Raw genomic sequence first — 18,984 nt, 5'->3', positions numbered from 1 at the left:
TATCAAAAAAAATCTGCGTTACAATCGTGCAGTATTATAAACAATGATAATATGTCGTTTTATCCGTAAGTGATATATAAGACAGGTGGTATCACATATTAATTAAATGTGAAATTTACATTAACAAATACTGCATAGTCTGCGTAAATGTGATAAAATTTCAAAGTTATATCAATCGTATAAGCTAAGAAAAGGGCGTATGGAATTGGCATTTGTCTAATAAATTAAATTAATTTATTGCTGTATGAGATGCTAGAAAGGTAGCTTTGATATTTTCAAAGTTGTTATTGGAAACTCACATAGCGCCAATGGCATGTAAAGCATCCATAGATAAAACGCAAAACTCTTCCACCGCGAAACTATTGAAAGTGTATGTAATAGTCTTCCTTAAAGCTTCAAGCGTAACTTTTGCTATTTTCTAGAAGCAAGGAAGTAGGGAACGTGAGAGAAACAAAAATAATATTTTTAAATACTATTCATTTGATATTGTTGGTTATTGCGTTAAAATACCTGATTTCGTCATGAAGACTGGATATAAAATATGAAGATAAGTCTTTGTAACATAGTGCGGATTAATTTGATGTTTAAGGTAAATATGCTTTTTAGAAGATTTTATTCAAGGGGTTGTGTATTATTGCTAAAAGTGTAAACAGCTTGGTGTCTTGAGATAAATAAACCACATCCTAGTTATGTGAAGATTTAACGGAATATGGCATAATTACATTACTTAATTATGTGGTATTTATGTCCTTTTATACATTCAAAAATAATTTGAAAATTGAATAAAGCACTTATTCGTATTGTTTTTGTTTTAAAAGAAAAAAAAGAGATCATCTTCTAGTTTCTGAAAGTTGAAGTTTATAGGTGCAAAGTCAGGCTTTATCTATTTTTTGGCATAAACACTGTGCAAAATCATCTGTGAAAATGCACAATATTCAAGACTGTACAAAAACAAGATCTTAAACGAAACACCTACTAAATTATAAATCTTCTTTTGTACATTAAATCAATTTTATTATAATTATTTAAAAAAAACAATGTCATTTGCGATAGTGGTATTCCCCAAACCATATGTTCCGAATAATTTCATGATGATTAAGTTATCAAAACTGTTCACTGAGAGGCATAAGGCAGACTTTTCAGTGTGTGTCATTTCCCGGTCTACCGAATCAGAAAATGGCTAAGCATTACGTACGACAACTGGATATCATGATAAGCATATTTCTAGTTAGTTTATGACCTGTCGAGCGTGTATCAGTTTAGGTTTCTTGAATATTCCACGACATATATCTTAAATGGACTTATCCATCTTTCAGTCTGGACGAAACGATTTATAAGTTTTTGTGAGATTTTAAAAGCATGTACTGATTGAATAGCGAACAGTGTAGGCTTTGATAAAACTGGCTGATATTGGTCCTCATTTGTAACATGTAGGGAATCAGTTGTAATTAAGTAATCAACAAATTCAAAATATTCTGTTATTTACTATTTACGGTATATATAAGTCAGCTTAAAAGTGAGGTTCATACATTATACGTCTAAAATTTTGAATTTCAATATTATCTAACAAACATTTATAAGCATCCTTGTAGATCTAAAGATACTGGATGTTATTGAGATGTTGCGTTTCAACGTTATTCTTGCATAAAAAAGACACATTTGATTCACTTATTCAGCGTTTCGTTGTTTTCGTATTCGACATGCTTTTTTAGTCCTAATGTGATGTCATTTGAAAGTTTTATTTTGAAAATGAAACAATCGGGGTCGTCATTGTTGTTTCCTGTTTTTAACATTTTGCACTGAGTCACACATTTGTAAAACGTGCAACAATGGGCCATGCTCCCTTGATTTTATCGTTAGAGCATGTTTCCTTCTTGGTTCACGTTTAACTGATTTCGCAATTTGTATGCAAGAATATAACTTTAAATTATAGTCAAATTTATTAATCTTTCTTTTGATGAATAACAGGCAAACACCTTATATTTTTAGTAACTATCCTTTATTTGCCAAACTTGTTTCATATAACATGTCTTTTCTGTAACTTATAACAGATTAATATTGGTTATTTATAATATATTTGAGATACATGGAATTCTTAGCCACAATCTGGAATCAATAATAAGTAAAACCTGTGTTCTTATTTATCTAGCTTTATATTAATGCTATAGCTATTCATTTTTAAGCATTGAAATTACAGAACACGATATAGTTACTCTTGTCAATAGTCGATAGTTTATTTCCCAGTCTTTTGAAGTCCTACACAGGAATAAGTCATCGTTTATAATAAGGCTCTTTGAATATACCATGCAAATGTAATTTATTAGAAAGAAATAGTTTTTGTAAAGGGAGGCAATTTATGAAGAATATTTTTATTTGCAAATTATTTCTGTCTACAAAACACACAAAGTGTATAGGGTGTAATTACAGATAAAGTGGCTTTGGGAAATTTAATGCCAAACTTATTTCTTACTTTGTACTAATTTATTCGGATGAAGGTTATCGCAATTTTAGTTATCTTTCAAAACAGATATTTACTGACATACTTTCATATTTAATAATTATTCAATTCTTCTAGTACAGTGGATTTTTGTATGTGTGTTTGCCTGTATTCCTTTTGTAACAAAGAACCTGGCTTGTTGTGTTGGCAGTTAAAGAAATAATGATATTGTCTCACGATATTATTGATATAGATAGTTTTATATTTAATGACAAATGCTCTTTAAACCAAAACTATCATAAAAGATGTTTAATTTGCTTCTGAAAGGAACTAATAAGTTGTAAATATTATTAATTTGTTTCCTTTTAATCTTTCTTTCTCGATCATTTCATCATTCCTGATATTAGGTGAACGTCTTAGAGAACGGTCATTTTGTCTGTAACCTATTTTTGTTTATTCATTGTACACAGGTAAGAAAAGTGGTGAAAAATAAACAGGTATGGATTGTAATGACATAACTGTAAAAACACATCTGCTGATTTATCTTCTGAACCAAATTATAAAATTTCAAACATTTATTTGTGTAGCTAATGTCTACATTTTCGGTAGTTTTACATCACATCAAACAGTATCTAAGACGATAGAGCATACACATTTCTAACCACCGGCTGTTGAAACATACAAAGTGTCAATAGTGTAGCCAAAAATCTAATAAAACGAACCAGAGCGGGAACAAACTATTAATTTGTTTATATTGCCCTGTTCTGTATATAATAACTGCTCTTTTCGTGTGTAAATGTTACTTCTAAAAACAACACAGTAACTCTGTAAATATATATTTAGACTACAATGAGCTTTTTATGGTTTTTCTTTAATATTGTCTTATTCGGTTTATTTTTTCAAAGATGAATGTAATAAAATATTCTTTCACTAATTAAATCATGTTATAAAAAACGTTAATTTTGAAATAGCCTGACTTGTCTGTTTAATGGATCCTTCCAAAGCATGAAGGCACCCGGTAGATTATAAACTCATTTCAAATTTTTTAAATATCAAGAATTGTCAACTTCGTACCAAACCTTTTAACAAGTAACAATATTTGTTAATATTAAGAATTAATATTATCTATTCATCCTTCATGACAGTTTCTTGTAACAACACAGACAAATCAATTGTTCTGTTTGCTTTTAGTATAATTTGGGAATACCTCTTTATTGATACTTGTTGAACATCCATTAGTGTTGTTGTAGCAATTGCTATGGAGTTTTAAATAAGAATTGTACGTATCGATAAGTGTTTCATATTTCCCGGATAATAATAACAATTTTCATTTATATAAATCATATTTGTATGATAAAAGCGAATAACTATTCTTTGTACTTGCTTTTAAAATTAGCTTTAATGCTAAACGATTGCGCTTTTTTTACAAACGAAAAGCAAAAGATTATTTAAACTGATCATTCTTATATCTGCAACTACAAGTAGCGTGTATTTACAATGCATTTCGTTCTTTTTCCCTCTCTGTTATCTATCATATAATTAATATGTAGGCATGTTGAAGAATGAATAATATATCGTCTGGAAAGGTATTGTTCCTTGTGGTAGGTAACATATGACAAATGTGCTGTCCGTTGTCTCGAAAAGTATTGCTATGAAATAATTTATATAAATATTATACAAAATAGGAACTTAAGGTTAGCAATTTATCGCTCGCATTTGTAAAATTCTATAAGTTGTATGTAATCTATTTTAATTATATAAAGTACCTTAAGTTATATAAAGCCATTGAATGAAATCTACATACTCTTTCCTCATTACAACAGTATTTTTATTTCCATAATTTATTTGAATGTGTGCTGCTGCTTCAAGTCATATTGAATTTCATTTACTTGAGAGTAAACAATTATTTATTATTTTATTACCCAAAACTACAAATTTGAAGGTAAATGTTTCTTTTGAAGCACACTTACAGTAACAGTTTACTTATTAGTCAAGCAGGTTTTACATAAAAGTTTTTGTAATGTAAAAAAAAATATTTAAGTAAAATCATTTTAAACTTTTGTCAATAAAGTTTATCGCTTAAAGTATTTCTGACATCTGTTTGTCAAAATATTAAATAGACTAATAAAATGTATGTGAAACTTTTAAGTCTATCACACAACCTATTTGTTTTCAGCTTGAAAGTGATTTAGTTCTCGAACAAAATAAATGGTGCAACCACTAAAATAGATTAAAATCAAAAACGGTTGATTTGATTAAGTTGATGTGGGCATGTGATCACCAGTTTTAATTTCAAATGCTTATTTGAAATTTAGTAGTATTTCTGTGTACAAAAATAAATCTTTATATTTTTTATAATACATTTTAGAAACTTAACCTTTAACCTTTTGGAACAAAAGTGTTTAACCTTCGCTACCCCAATTATAGCGCCAGTAAGTGAGGCTTAGGTCTTTACTAACCAATTTTACATTTTTATCTTAATATCAAAATTGACTATGAATAGTGCGGAAAATTTAACCTGAAAAAGTCAATATTAAATCTTCAGCAGTTTATGTGTTTAAGAAATGGAATACTTCATACGTAATTATTACATGTTTCAGTTTACTTATTCCTTCTATTTGTAACCCTTCCCTATTTCTTTTTGTTCAAGGAAGATTTATATGGCTCATTCTTTTTTTGCTTGAGCAATGGACTTTTACCTATTCATAAGGATTTTCGCCTGGTTACTAAAGACCTTTGAGGTGCATTAAGTATAAACTTATATAGAATGACTTGAGTACACACCTCAACCAATTAGATTTGCCATATAAATACATATTTCTCGCTGTGAAATAATTTACCATATATCCTGAAAGTCACAAATGACAAACATGAACTCTTATTAACCTCTATAGACAAGGCATATCTACGTAGCTTGGTGAACTATTTTGAAAGCAACACGCAATACATCACAGTTGGAATTTGTGTTAAAAGTTGCGTGTGTTTTCTTCTGCTAACTTGCGTCTTATTTTTGTTCTCTTTTCGTTGACTTTAAAGCTATAATTTAATGCAAGTTTACAATGCTTACCCAACGTTCAAACACATTGATATAACAATGTATAATATAACTTTTTAATACGTGAATTCGATGCAAAAGACATACTTAAATAGACATGCAATTATATTACAGGACATGTGATTATTGATTGCATGAAATTTTATCGTAGCTCTGAAAGTGCAACACAACAGAAAAAGCATATGATTAGTAGTCCGGGGATCAATCCTCAGATGAAGCGAAATGTCTCCGTGATAGTTGATAGTTGAGTGTAATGGTCATTTGTTTCTCACCGCTGTTTCAGAAATCATGCTGGAGAAGATGTACGTTATTTGTGGATGAAATGATAATTACAAATAATGTAGACCAATTGCCGCGATATGAGAAAAAAATGCTCCTCTTGCTGCGCTTCTTGTCGGTGGTCTTTGTTGCTAGGTTGTGTTGTGGAATGCGTTCGTTGAATACCGCCTTTCCTGTTTTCATACTTTAGGATAGACTCTTTAACAAAAAACAAATAATGGTAAACGTCCTGTTAAACATTATTAAATTATGTCAATAATACCATTCAAACCATTGCACGTTAGAGGAACACCATTAGTTTATGGAGTAGGTATTATCATTCGTACTATTTGATTTTGTCGGTAAAACAAATGTAATTTATTATTATTCAACATGTTATAGAATCAATTATCCATTATATTTCATACATGTCAAAAACAGTTAAAACATAAAAACTTCTCGTTCTCAAGTAAAACTATTCTGTTTAATGTTTATTTGTTAATGTGTCACAAGATCATTGTTCAATTTTGTTCATTTTAACAAAATTTTGCCATATCAGCGCCGAAAAAAGATGACAAGATACTTTGTGTAAGAACATTGGTGTTGATGGTTAAATTAAACAAGAACACAAACGACAGGCATATATAACTTATGTAATATTGCCTTATATATAAAGACACTCTATTGAAGACACTCTATTGTGCGCAAGGTATTCACGGCTAAGATAGAATTTATTGAGGAAAGATTTTTGTAACAGTTTTCTCAGCAACAACTTATTACATCCTCTTTATATTTTGTATAAAACATAAATACGTGGTCCCATACCGTTATTATTTGATATCAGGTCTGTCAGTCATTCACTTCCTGTAAATCGACTTAGTTAAATGTTCGACATAAATTGTCAATGGTAGGAAATTTCATAACAATTTTCTCAGAAACTAGATATTTGTATACAGAACTAACACGTGGTCCCATGCCGTAGGATTGGATTTTATATCTGTCGCTCATCCACTTTCTGTTACCTCACTTAGTTATATTTTGAACTGACTTAGTTAAATTTTGACATTATTGGTCAATTGTAGGACATTTTCGTAACAGTTTTCGCAGCAACTAATTATCACAGCCTCTTGATATTTGGTATACAGCATTAACACTTGGTCCCATACTTTGTAAAAACATTTAATGTGCTTAAATTTATATGTTTATTCTTTACGTTTCCTCAGTAGGTATTTCAACAATATAATTTTCATATGTAATTCAAGGTAAAACAAACTTGTCTATCCATTTAATGAGTCGAAAATAATATGAGCAAAAATATTTTGATAAAATCAAACCTGAAAAAATGTACTAAGATTTTTGGAAAAGTATAAAGATTCAAAATTCTAGTAATAATTTACATGTTATGTGCGATTAATGACCAATTTTTCAGTGTTTATAACTATATTCCTACTGCGTTACTAATGCAGTAAGGGCTATTTAATCATATTTTGACCTCTTATGATAATTAACGTGGGTTGTAAGTGCCGTTGATAATGTGTAAATTGCATTCTTTTTGTAACTGCACAATGTTATACTGTTCAATACATCTTCAAATTTTAATGAAAACTAGCATGAATCTGGAGGCGTGCTGCTTTAATGGTAACAATCTTGAGCGCAATCAAATTATGTCCATTGAGTTAAGTTAAGCTATGTAGAGAGTCGTATTCGCTCTATTTTTTCCAAGAAAATAAACAAAAATTAGAAATTAAAACACTTAATATTACTTGTGTTTTTCATTTCTAACATCACTCCGCTTTTTTTCTAAACATGTATGAATATTCTTGTCAATGAGCTATAGACATTGACCCAGAAATCATATTGATTAAACGTTACGAAAAATGTAGATTAACATATTGTTAGAGACTCAAAATATCTTAAAATTTGTTTATATTTTATTTGAAATGAATTCTAAAAAAGTACGTTCTAGCTTACTACTGTCATTTTGAGGTTGAGTAGAAATAGGTTATTGATGTCTGAAATAAGATTTAAGAGCATCAAGGAAACACTTGAACGTCTTGGCATAAAAGCTTAAATATTTGCTTGCGAATGATACCATTATTGTCGATCGTTAAAAGCAACTTAAACAATGTAATGAATAAATGATTACCTAAACCATCCTTAATAGTCGTTAAACATTAAAATTTTATTGAATAGATTTGCTTTACATTGACCTATATACATTATATTTTAATTATATGTACAACAAGTCCTTTATAATTATGTGAAATCAAGATTTAAATATTAAATTCAATAACCTTATGTTTCTTGTAATTTAACAAATAAATATCAATATCACCATGTTATTGGTCAACATCAGAAAATTTTTATAAACAGTTATATAGTCAGAGAAAAACATTTATGATAAATACAAAGAAATGAGCAAGTAATGAGGTTGAACCAAGTCACGAAAAAAAAAACATACACTTATTTGAAAAATTCAAGTTAATACCAATAAAGTATTAAGATGGGTATTAAACACTTTTTCAAAATATTCACACACTACGCTTTGTAAAATGAGAATGCCAGTTAATGGAAACGATGAAAACTTGTTATATACAGTATTAGTAAATAAAAATCCACTGAGCGAAAGAACGGCAGACAAAGTAGGTGTAATGATTCAGATTCAGATCAATAACCAACGGAAAAGAATTAATCATGTAAATAAACAATATCCAAATTTCTATTATTAACTCATTTACTTATTTTTCATGCGATATGTCTGTTAAAAACATTGTTTTGTGCATTGCATGCATATATTATTCAATACAGTGACGTCACTGCATTGTATATAATGTTTGGTAATATTTTATTTTGTATCAGATTAAGAGATGAACAGTTAACAAGAAGCAAATGGTATAACAATTATAATTATTTATAAGATCATAACAATTACTGGATTAATTATGATTTATATAAATATTACAAATATGAATGATAAAATTAAAATTATAAAACTTTAAAGACATTTTGATTTTTGTCTTTTGTTCAACATCTAGAAATAATTAAACCTTATTAGTGCCAAAGTAATATTCAATAAATCTTAATTAGTCAAGACATATAAAACATTAACTACAATATACAATGTACATGTCAGACAAATTGAGGTATAAGTACAATAGATCTTATTAATGTCACAAATATCTACCTCATTCTAGTTTATATACGTACAAACTCTTCACTATATATCAACAGTCAATTGACGCCAATTTAAATTTATAATATATTATATGTTTTATTATGTTTTACACTAATTATTACAACATTTGAAGGGTATGATGTTTTGTTATGAAATTCATTTTAATCTAATTTTAATAAGTTATATTTTTGAACGTGTGGCTGCAGATTCTATTGTTAATATAACGTAAAATAATCAGTGCATACTAGATACGCACAGGAATAAGAATTTGACATATCATCTTTTTCTGCTTAACAAACGGATGCTTTTGCTAGAATGCAATTTATATATGTCAATGTAATCTTTCGGTTCGTCTAAACATAATTTGTTATGTCTTATTGAATATAAAAGTTTTGCGTTTTGATATATATTGTATTTTGGCAGATTTGAAAAAAACAAGTGTTGCCAATTAATTATGATAACTGTTTACAAACAATTCATCTCAGTCTATGGTTATCTTTGCAAGTATTTTCAACATTTCATTTCATGGCCGCCCAAGCAACAATACGTCTATTGTCAAGAGTATTAAGAAATTTTACAACTGACGCCAGTGCTTTTTGTTCAATTGTCTGAGTGCATTCAAAATATTCATTGAAATCATTTAAATTTGAAGATTAGCAGCACAAACCAACAAATAATAAAACATATAATAGGAAACTTTAGTCTACAAATTTATAATTGCTTTTGCTAGAATTATCCTTAACATATTATTATTGATTTATTATCAAATGATAAACATATCCTCGCATTGTAATTAATTAATTAATTAATTAATTAATATAAATAAATAAAACAAAAACTAAACAGAAACAAACAACAACAACAAACCAAACAAAACTTACAAACACAGAAGAAAGCATTACTCTTTGTATTCGGCAAAAGATAAACTTAAAACTTAGAGGTGCATCTTTGCATTTTCCCAAATATTCAAAAAAAATACTGTGTTGATTATTCTAGTCCTTGACCTTTATTTCAAATACTTTTGTTTGAAGATGTAACAGTGACAGATAGTATTGTATAATACCAAGAACTCTAATTGATAGCATGGTGAAGTTAAGATTAATAGCATAGATTCTCATAAATAATTAATTAATGTCTGTCTCAAAGCTTATATTCCCTTTCAATCGTGTTTATCAGACATAGATTAATTATTTCTAATTATTTCCTTTTGATGTTTAAAACTTACGTGTACCTTTTAGTAGTCTCTACGCAAGCTCGACAGTGCAGGATATGTTATGCAAAATGTGCATGTTTGATTATTTCCTCGCCAATAAACCTTGCATTCTTATGCATTTAGTCAAAATGTGGTAAATAACGATTACTGTTGATCATCACGTGTAGGAAGTAGGTATGCATATAACGTCAATAGATAAAATTTGAATTTGTTAGATCATTGACATTCGGTATCTAGAGATAACAAAACATTCATCTTATCAGCACTTTCCTATTTCTTTACATACACTTTATACCAGCGAATAGAGCCTGTTTTCTTGACGACCAAAATGCGATGTTAAATAGTATTTTTTCACAAAATGTTTTCGCAAAGTAATCAATCAAAATAATTGTTGTTATTTAAGTTGAAGCCATGTTCTGCCTAAATTTCTAGCACTTATTCAATAATAAACAGGATCGTATAAAAAGCGCAGAAGAACATTTACGGGGTAGAAAACATGCATTACGTATAAAATCTCGTGGTCAAGTCTTGTTCTTGTCATGTCCTATAATATGCGTGTTTCATGGCACAAGCAGCTTAATGCAATGACGGCCTTGCAATTGGTAGTTTTTTTTATCAAATTACAAACCCGGAAAGCATGTCACAAGCAATGCTTTCGTTATACGACATACAGATAACGATACGCGAAATAACCGATTTAAAACTTATTCTTTATACTTGTATGCAATAAAAACGCTAATGCACCTTTTTCGTGAATAAATATCATATCTGCAGAATCCTTAGATCCTATTAAATCCTACGCCTTGCAGGCTTGAGTACTCGTGTTTTTGCAGACCTTATTGGACTAAAAATGCGAATTAGTCTTCTATCGATTTCGTGTGATTGCTACATGATATTACACTGTAAATTAGAAACAGTTCTAGATAAATTTATAACACTCAAATGCTCTACTCTTTCATGCCATATTCTAAACTTTACAAAATACTATGATTCTAGAATCATACCGGTTTCTATTACTACAATCCTATGAAAATTTAAATTGATTGATTCAATTTCTCACTTGTTTTCCCAGTGGTACAGCCAAAGGAGGTTATTGTTTCGCCCTTGTACCTGTTGTCAGTGCACAAAATGTCTTACTGAATCACTGTTTGCAAAGTCTAAGTATTTAAAATTGATATTGCATTTCTGTCGATATAATCGGAAAACATTTGCTGAAATTACAAAATATATTTTAAAAGTTATTTTTATATATTTTAGATATCTGTGGAACACGATTTCTAATGAAGGCTGGATATTTATAATGAAGAACGTTCTCTTCAGAAGTTTGTGGATTATTTTTCTGTCAAAGGTAAAAACCTTGATATCATTGCATGATATTTGTCATAACCTGCTGTCCAACAACATTGGACATATATAGGACATGGGAATTAAAAGATTACTTTTTAACAAAACGAAATTATTACTATGAAATACCATAAGAATGATAATTATGATTTTTCTGTTACAATAGCTTTGCGTTTCAGTATTTAAAACATATAACACATCATAGATTCAATTGCTGATTTAAACAAAATCGCATGCTCTAATCGATAAGATTTTTTGACCTCTTAACCATGTTTAAAACTTGAGTTTCTTTGTTTGTATTTTTTGGGGGATGTTGAAAAATATATATAGTTTAATCATGTTGGACAAAGATTATCTGAAAGTAAATTATCACTGGGTTGAATATATGGAAGAAATTCAACCATTCGTATAAATGTAATTTGTTTTAAACTGTTAAGTAAGTTTTTTTATCAAATGAAAAAATAACGGATTATTTAGATATACGAGAGAAAAATGCACTTTGAGAGAAAAATACCATGATACAGCATAGCACATATGAACTATTGTGCATTCTACTCAGTTTGGAACAATTATAACCAATGTTCGCCAGCATCAAATCCATATTGCATTCATGCTTAATTAAGAGCCTCATAGTTAAGTCAGATGTTAAGCATGGCAATAATTATTTTCGGTAGAATTTGCGAATGGCTTACATTTAGTCCTAAACTATAAAACAGTCTTTTCAAAGAAACAACTTTTACTTTCTCCCTGCTGAAATAAAAACAAAAAAGATAAGAAAATGTATTATGAAATTATAAACATACAGTTATGTAGTAATTCCCAAAAATACAAATGAATAGTAATTTTAGAACCGATTTAAGGTCAGCCAGAAAAAAATATATGTCTCTACAAACTTAGCGCGAAATGTTAACATGGAAATGACCAATACTATGCTTCTTGACGGCACAATGTCGGTATTAGATATGGATACATCTGACATCATGCTTTAGTAAATGATATGAATATTCCTTACCAAATGCACTACTTGTGATTGTTATAATGTTTACAACAGTAATTTCAGTGTATTCAATTGTTGGGGAAATATTTTCGTGCAAGAAATGGTCACATTTTTAGTACCAGCAGTATAATTAAACAGTAGTTAAATGAAGTGGATGATTAAAATGTCTTGATTTTTGTTAATTAGGTTGTACAGTGTTCGTTCTATATGCTTTTCTAACAGGGACTAGAAAATACAACATTCGCTATTTCAGGCGTATTTAATTGCAAAAAGAATCATTATGTTCATTAAAAAGTTGGTCTGAAGTTGATATTTGTATTTAGTATTGTACAAATTAACGAGAAATGAATATATAATCATATTAAATATATAACATCCTATCGGACTATATGTTATTTTATATTTGATATAATTAATTATATCCAACGTATATTTTTTAAAAGGGTAACACATTCGTTTAAATTTTAATGCAAAGTTTTGATAGTAAATTTTTAGACGTCTAGTTGATACGTCTACAGGATTGGCAAGCTAAGAATGTTAATTTTTGACTTGAAAATACTTCATTAGATCACTTTACAGTTTCGGTGTTTTTCAGATAATAACGACACTCGAACAATGATATATTGCGTGTACAATATTGTAAATAATAATTATTGTTCTCGCTTTGCTAACGTAAAGCTTCCTCTATTTGTTAGCAATTCCCATTGGAGGAAACATATTTTCATAAGAAAAATGTGTGTTTTTATTTATAGAACCTTTGAGACCATGTTCATATATCATCGCGGATATTTTATTGAAATAAATATTTTCGGAAGTTTCCTTTACTACAGTTTTACAGAGTATCGCCTTGATTGTTGATTGTTTATTAAAAGTCCAATGAAATATAATGCATGAATTGTGTGTCTACATATGTGAATTTATTTTTTAGTTAACTAACACGCGTTCCTTTACAGTGAGTATTTGTCTCTTTTAAATAATTATGCTGAATTGTATATTTGACAGCTTTAAGAGAATAGTTGAGCTATTGTGTTAAGTTTGCTTTATCGCGGTCTCCACCAGTAAGAAAGTTTCTTAGGATTACATCATTTAGAAAAAAGGTCAATGTTTTTGATATGACGGGATTGGAAATATGTTGAGAGATTTTAATACCATTCCCTTTACCTCTATACCAATAAATTGTGTACAAAATTTCCCATCAACCGCTGACTCTGATTATTTCTTAGAATAACCATTTGTAATATGCAGAAAATCCTCAGGAGGATAAAGTAAAAAACGCCGTAAATTTGAAATGTGCTAAGACTCGTATTGCATATCAATTTTCAATTTAATTCTGAGCATGTATTTTTTATTATTCGTTTTTTATATTCAATTTTGCGTTTAAGTGACCCAGTTAATCAATGTAAGATTTTTTTTCTCAAATCTTATGCTGTCAGTGAACAAAAGTAGAACTCTTTAAAGCTGAGAGTTGCAATGTTATAAACAACCTTAGTATAGCAGATACGCGCCTATGTGAAAAACATACGTTTGGTGCCCTATACTAAAAAAACATACGTTAAGGAATTTAACAAAATATACATGTCTAGATAGAATCAGATGTGATATTTTTGCACTTAAAATTGCTTTGAAATAATTAATGAAAAATTATATTGAAAAAAATAAATAGAATTTTTAAAATAATTTCATTTGCAAAGATTACAAAATCATAATTGTATGTTTGCATTTCGTTTTTATTTTGTTTTAAACAATACAATCATATACTTTGAACAAATATTATTTTTAACCATAATATCAGTCACATTGTCAGACGGTGTAATGTTTTCAATATGGAAATTTTTGTCTGAAGATTTTTATCAAATATAATATTTATGCTATGGAAATTCAACGGCATATATAACAATCACCTTATATGAACCAGTCAACATTTAAAACTGTCTAGTCAACAAGTGTAAATTAATAATATTTCCGATAAAAATGAATTTTTATACTATATAAATTTTATATTAATATATATTATTATAGTTTTATATTAAGTAAATTTAACACTTTTTATTTGTATTAAAGATTATATTTAATAAACAATAAAACTGTCAAAAGAGAGAAGGTTTTTTTTTAAATGTCAATCAACGACGAATTAAATTTTCAGAGATAAAAGGTAAAACGACACACTACATTTGACTTCAAATTAAGTTCGCACAAAGGTCATATGGACTACACGTTAAATTATATTATTTCTCAGCGTTCATTGCAGATTGGCTTCCGTTTTAGTCATAATGCAAAAGCTAATTTGCTCTCATACTTCAACATTTCATTTTTCAACATCCGTACCAGTATCAGCTTTAAATTCATGCCACAAAATGTTAAATTAGAAATACATTAAATTCATCTATTGGGTGCACATTAACCTATTATGCATAACTAATAAAATAAAACATGCTAACTCTAACTTTTCTGTACGATTTCATGCATAATCAGCATATTATTAATTGTGATAAATGTGTTTCTGTGGGGAATATATTGTGCTCATTACAAGTCCTTGCACGGATTATTCACAGTTTCTTAATACATATGCTTTAACACGTTAAAAAGATTTTCAGTTATTGCCGACAATTTAAGTTGTGTAATATTTACATAAACTGTAACACGACGTTATAATTCCAATGGTCAGCTTTCATTGTGGCAGTATTCTTTCATTTTTCAAGAAATCACAATTTGCAATCTGTTTGTAACACTACGGTCATGCATTTCTTCACTGACAATAGATTGGGCTTTACTAAGAACAGATTTGTATCATAGTTTGGGGACCTTTCTGTTGAAAAAGTGTCAGAGTTAAATCGTATACACATACATGCACAGTGCGGTAACTGGAGTGCAGGTATCAGTTACCCGCACTCCAGATCATGCCCGTTGATTGGCTCATTTTTGCTTGGGTTTACATATTGTGACGGCAGAGAAAGGGAAAGCGGCAGAAATATCATATTCAGATGCTCGATCATTGGCTACTTTTTCCCGGGGTTTAAAATTGTGACAACAGGGAACGTGTTTTTATGTTTGACTATGATACAAAAGAGAAAGAACACCAAAACACTCGGCAATCTGATTTATACTCGGGGGCTACGCCCCCTCGTACAAATCAGATAGCCTCGTGTTTCGGTGCTCTTTCTATTACGTGTTTTCGTAAAGTTCTATTTCAGCGTCAGGATAAACTCGTTTCTTCAATATATCTGTATTTCAGCAACGCATGCTTATAAAGAACATATTATGAGATGTTAAGAAAATTGACTATTTGAAGATGCTGATAATATACAAAAAGTAACATTAGGTAAACACTCGATTCATATCTTAAAATAATTTATTGATAATTTATTTTTATTTGCATGTGTAAGTCAATCATTGATTTACTTAGTTTAAAACACAAAGCTACTGTAATATTTGGGTGCAATTGTTTGGCTTAATTTTAAAAGCAATTTGGTTTCGTAAGAATTGTCTATTGAATCATTGAACTTATATTTAAATTCAAAAATATATCTCAAAAAAGTTAGCAAGTTTGTTTGTTATAATAATAGGGTTATTCCAATATTACAAAATGTTGCCATTACAGTACTACATAATCTTTATATCAAACTAGGAATCTATAGCACAGGGATATGCAGACAACAAGTACTATATTAGTTTATAATATATATGTTACAACTCATACATTTTTTATCTATTTATTCTTGCGTGTCTAAACATTTCCAACACAATGAGACTAATAGAAACTTCCTGTCTTCGCAAAATGTTTGTCTGCTTATGCACAGCAAATATTTCTTTTGGCTTTTAAGAGACATTGTTAAATATTCCTTTTAGAGAAAGGATGACAATGTTTAACGAGAAATAAGTCTGGCATGGTTGTAAAAAGTATACATGAATTACGCATCAGCTTTGTCTTAATTAAGAATTATCAATAGAATCATTGCACTTTAAATCAAATATCCAGCTTTGAAAATTTTAAACATCAAACAATATATTTCCAATGGCTTGAATGTCTTAAAAGATTAGGTAACCGATGTTCTTGGTGACAAGGGGTAGGTTATAAGTAAACAATGAGGCCGAATATATGCATTTTGTCTTAACAAACTTAAATAATTGAAAATTCTTAAAATAGTATTTGTTGCATAAGTTATTTTAAAAAAGGATATGTTTGAAAGACAAAATGCTGTTAACAATATCATCATTCACAATACAAATTTGAACAACTTTAAAAAATGATACGACACGATCATTAAACATACACGAACGATCATTATGTATTTTACATTCATCGCTAATATCATTTTTGAAATGCTAAACATGTATGAGTGAAGTGAGCTTCAACATAATATCATAACTTTATCATGACATTGAATCATGGTTAAGTAAAATTTGTACCAATATAAGTTCATGTCCGTCCGAGGACTTAAGATCTTGTCTTATAAGGAAACTATCCAGTTAGAACATGGAAGATCAGTGGCCTGGATTATTGCCCGGATCGGTGCATAAAGTCTTCCTTACCCAGTAAAGCTTTGAACTCATAAAAATGCATTACATGTAACAGCTTCCGTGTGACTTAAATGGTAACAAAAACGGAATATAGAAACTCATTACAATGGCCATTTGTTTGTTACCCGCAAGATTTGGCATTAACTGTAAAGTTTCTGCACATTTCTGGCTTATTAAATCTCAATCTCTTTCATCAAGCGCAAAAGTTATTTTTAACAGAACATGTCTTATAAAAATGAGATATTTTATATTGTCAATAATTCTCCTTTCCCTGTTAGGATCGACATCATGTTATCATATTGGACACTTATAAACGTCTTATTGCTGGTTATTGGAAACTTTATAAGCGCTTGATAAGGTCTGTGATGCTTTAAGAGGACTTCCAACATCCAAATACATTTATCTGCTGAATGATGGAAAGTGTCATTAAGAAGATATGACTGATATGAGTTAGAAATAAGGAGAGCTTATATTAAGTTTTAACAAGAATTTGCTTTTTGCCTTGTCATTTGTTACTTTTCATGATGGAAATTTTCAAATTGTATGCATGGATGTTACTTATCTCTAAGGTAAGTACGTTATTCAGGTTTTTAATAATGAGTTTAAACAAATTAGGGTACATTTGGAAACAAAATACTAGCTTTCGAACGAAAACAAATCCATATAATGTTGCATTATATAAAACAAGTTTATATAACCGACCTCGAATTTGTTTTAGAAGACATATGGGAAAAGACATTAATTTTATGTACATATATAACAAAAGCTGTTTTGTTATCTTCTTAATCACATTGACAAACAAAGTGAAAATGATAAAAAAAGACACGATAACTTCTGTTACATGTAACATATTCATAATTACCCGCAGCAATATATGGTATAGAATTATACTTTTTATTTTCTTTTTGGAATATGGATTGGCATTTTAAGTTATACTTGCCAATTTTGAAAGTAAATCATAACTTGTGTAAGCAACGTGTTGGCACTGTGAATAATTTAAATATCACTATGCAAAAAATGTTTATCTGTTTTTCGTAAAATTCCAGGCGAAATATCAAGTTTATTCATACACAGACGTAGTGTTGACTTTGCCAAACTTTAAAACTCGGACTATGTCAAGATTTGATTTTTGTTCAATATATCTATAAGACAAATAGTTTAATTTATCCACATGAAAATAATGCATCAAAGAATATTCTATGCAATTTGCTTCCCATGTTCGCTGTTGCAGTGTTTGTTTGGTTTGGTTTTACGGCGCCGCAACACAATTTAGGTCATATGGCGCCGATATAGGAAAGGTTATTTTGCCTAACCTCGTTTGTAACAAACTAAAAGCAGCACAAGGGGTCAAAACCACCTCACCTTCTGAAGATAAGAGATACATAGGCTCCAGTAGTTCCAACCCATTTAGTCGCCTCTTACGAGCATGCAGGGATAAATGGCGACTGCAATTCTGATGCATTAACCCTTAAAAGCAACCCCTCAGCCACAAGGGAAATGATTGATCAGTTAATTCGTACAGAAAGGTGTAATCAAATACAAATAACTTTATAGAATACAGAGAAAAATATCCCCAAAAACAAGACTAACTTTCTCGACGATAACATACAAAAGCCTTGTTAAAAACATAATTAAATCTCTCAGAAGAGACTGATAATTTTTTTGTAATTATGAATATTGTTGCGTGCTAAGCTTTCACAAACAAACCTTTCAAAGGCAAAAGTGTAATTTTAATTAGCTTCATTGTATAAAACTGTTGATTAATTAGCATTAAAATGTGTTTTGTCTAAAGTGGGCGTACAGAGCAACAGGATGTAAGATTATCTAAATTGTTTGCGCACAAATTATTTTTAGCCTTGAAAAACAAATATTCATGACCGAGTAAAAAAATTGTTTCTCTTTCTTTCTTTTTTGGTTGTTGTTGTGTTTGTTTTTTGTTGTTGTTGTTGCAGTACATTTTAAAAATTGAAACTTTAATATGTATTTG

The 18,984-nt window shown here is 29.4% G+C and overlaps 1 protein-coding gene across 1 annotated transcript in view; it reads left to right on the top strand.

The window, feature by feature from the left end:
- The first annotated feature begins 372 nt into the window (after positions 1-372).
- LOC132738206 (calcitonin gene-related peptide type 1 receptor-like) overlaps positions 373-18,984 on the top strand; it is a 94,045-nt gene continuing 75,433 nt past the window's right edge. Inside the window, exons 1-2 of the mRNA XM_060725672.1 lie at positions 373-589; positions 11,396-11,486. Of these exons, the coding sequence (XP_060581655.1) occupies positions 11,439-11,486 (48 nt within the window). The 5' untranslated portion in view covers positions 373-589; positions 11,396-11,438. The remainder of the gene's footprint in view (positions 590-11,395; positions 11,487-18,984) is intronic.

The sequence above is a fragment of the Ruditapes philippinarum genome, unplaced genomic scaffold (genome assembly GCF_026571515.1).
Source record: "Ruditapes philippinarum isolate M1 unplaced genomic scaffold, ASM2657151v2 ctg4281_1_1_1_1, whole genome shotgun sequence".
Classification (NCBI taxonomy): Eukaryota; Metazoa; Mollusca; class Bivalvia; order Venerida; family Veneridae; genus Ruditapes; species Ruditapes philippinarum.
The sequence above is the reverse complement of the archived record's forward strand: the minus strand, read 5'-3'. Positions and strand labels throughout refer to the sequence as shown.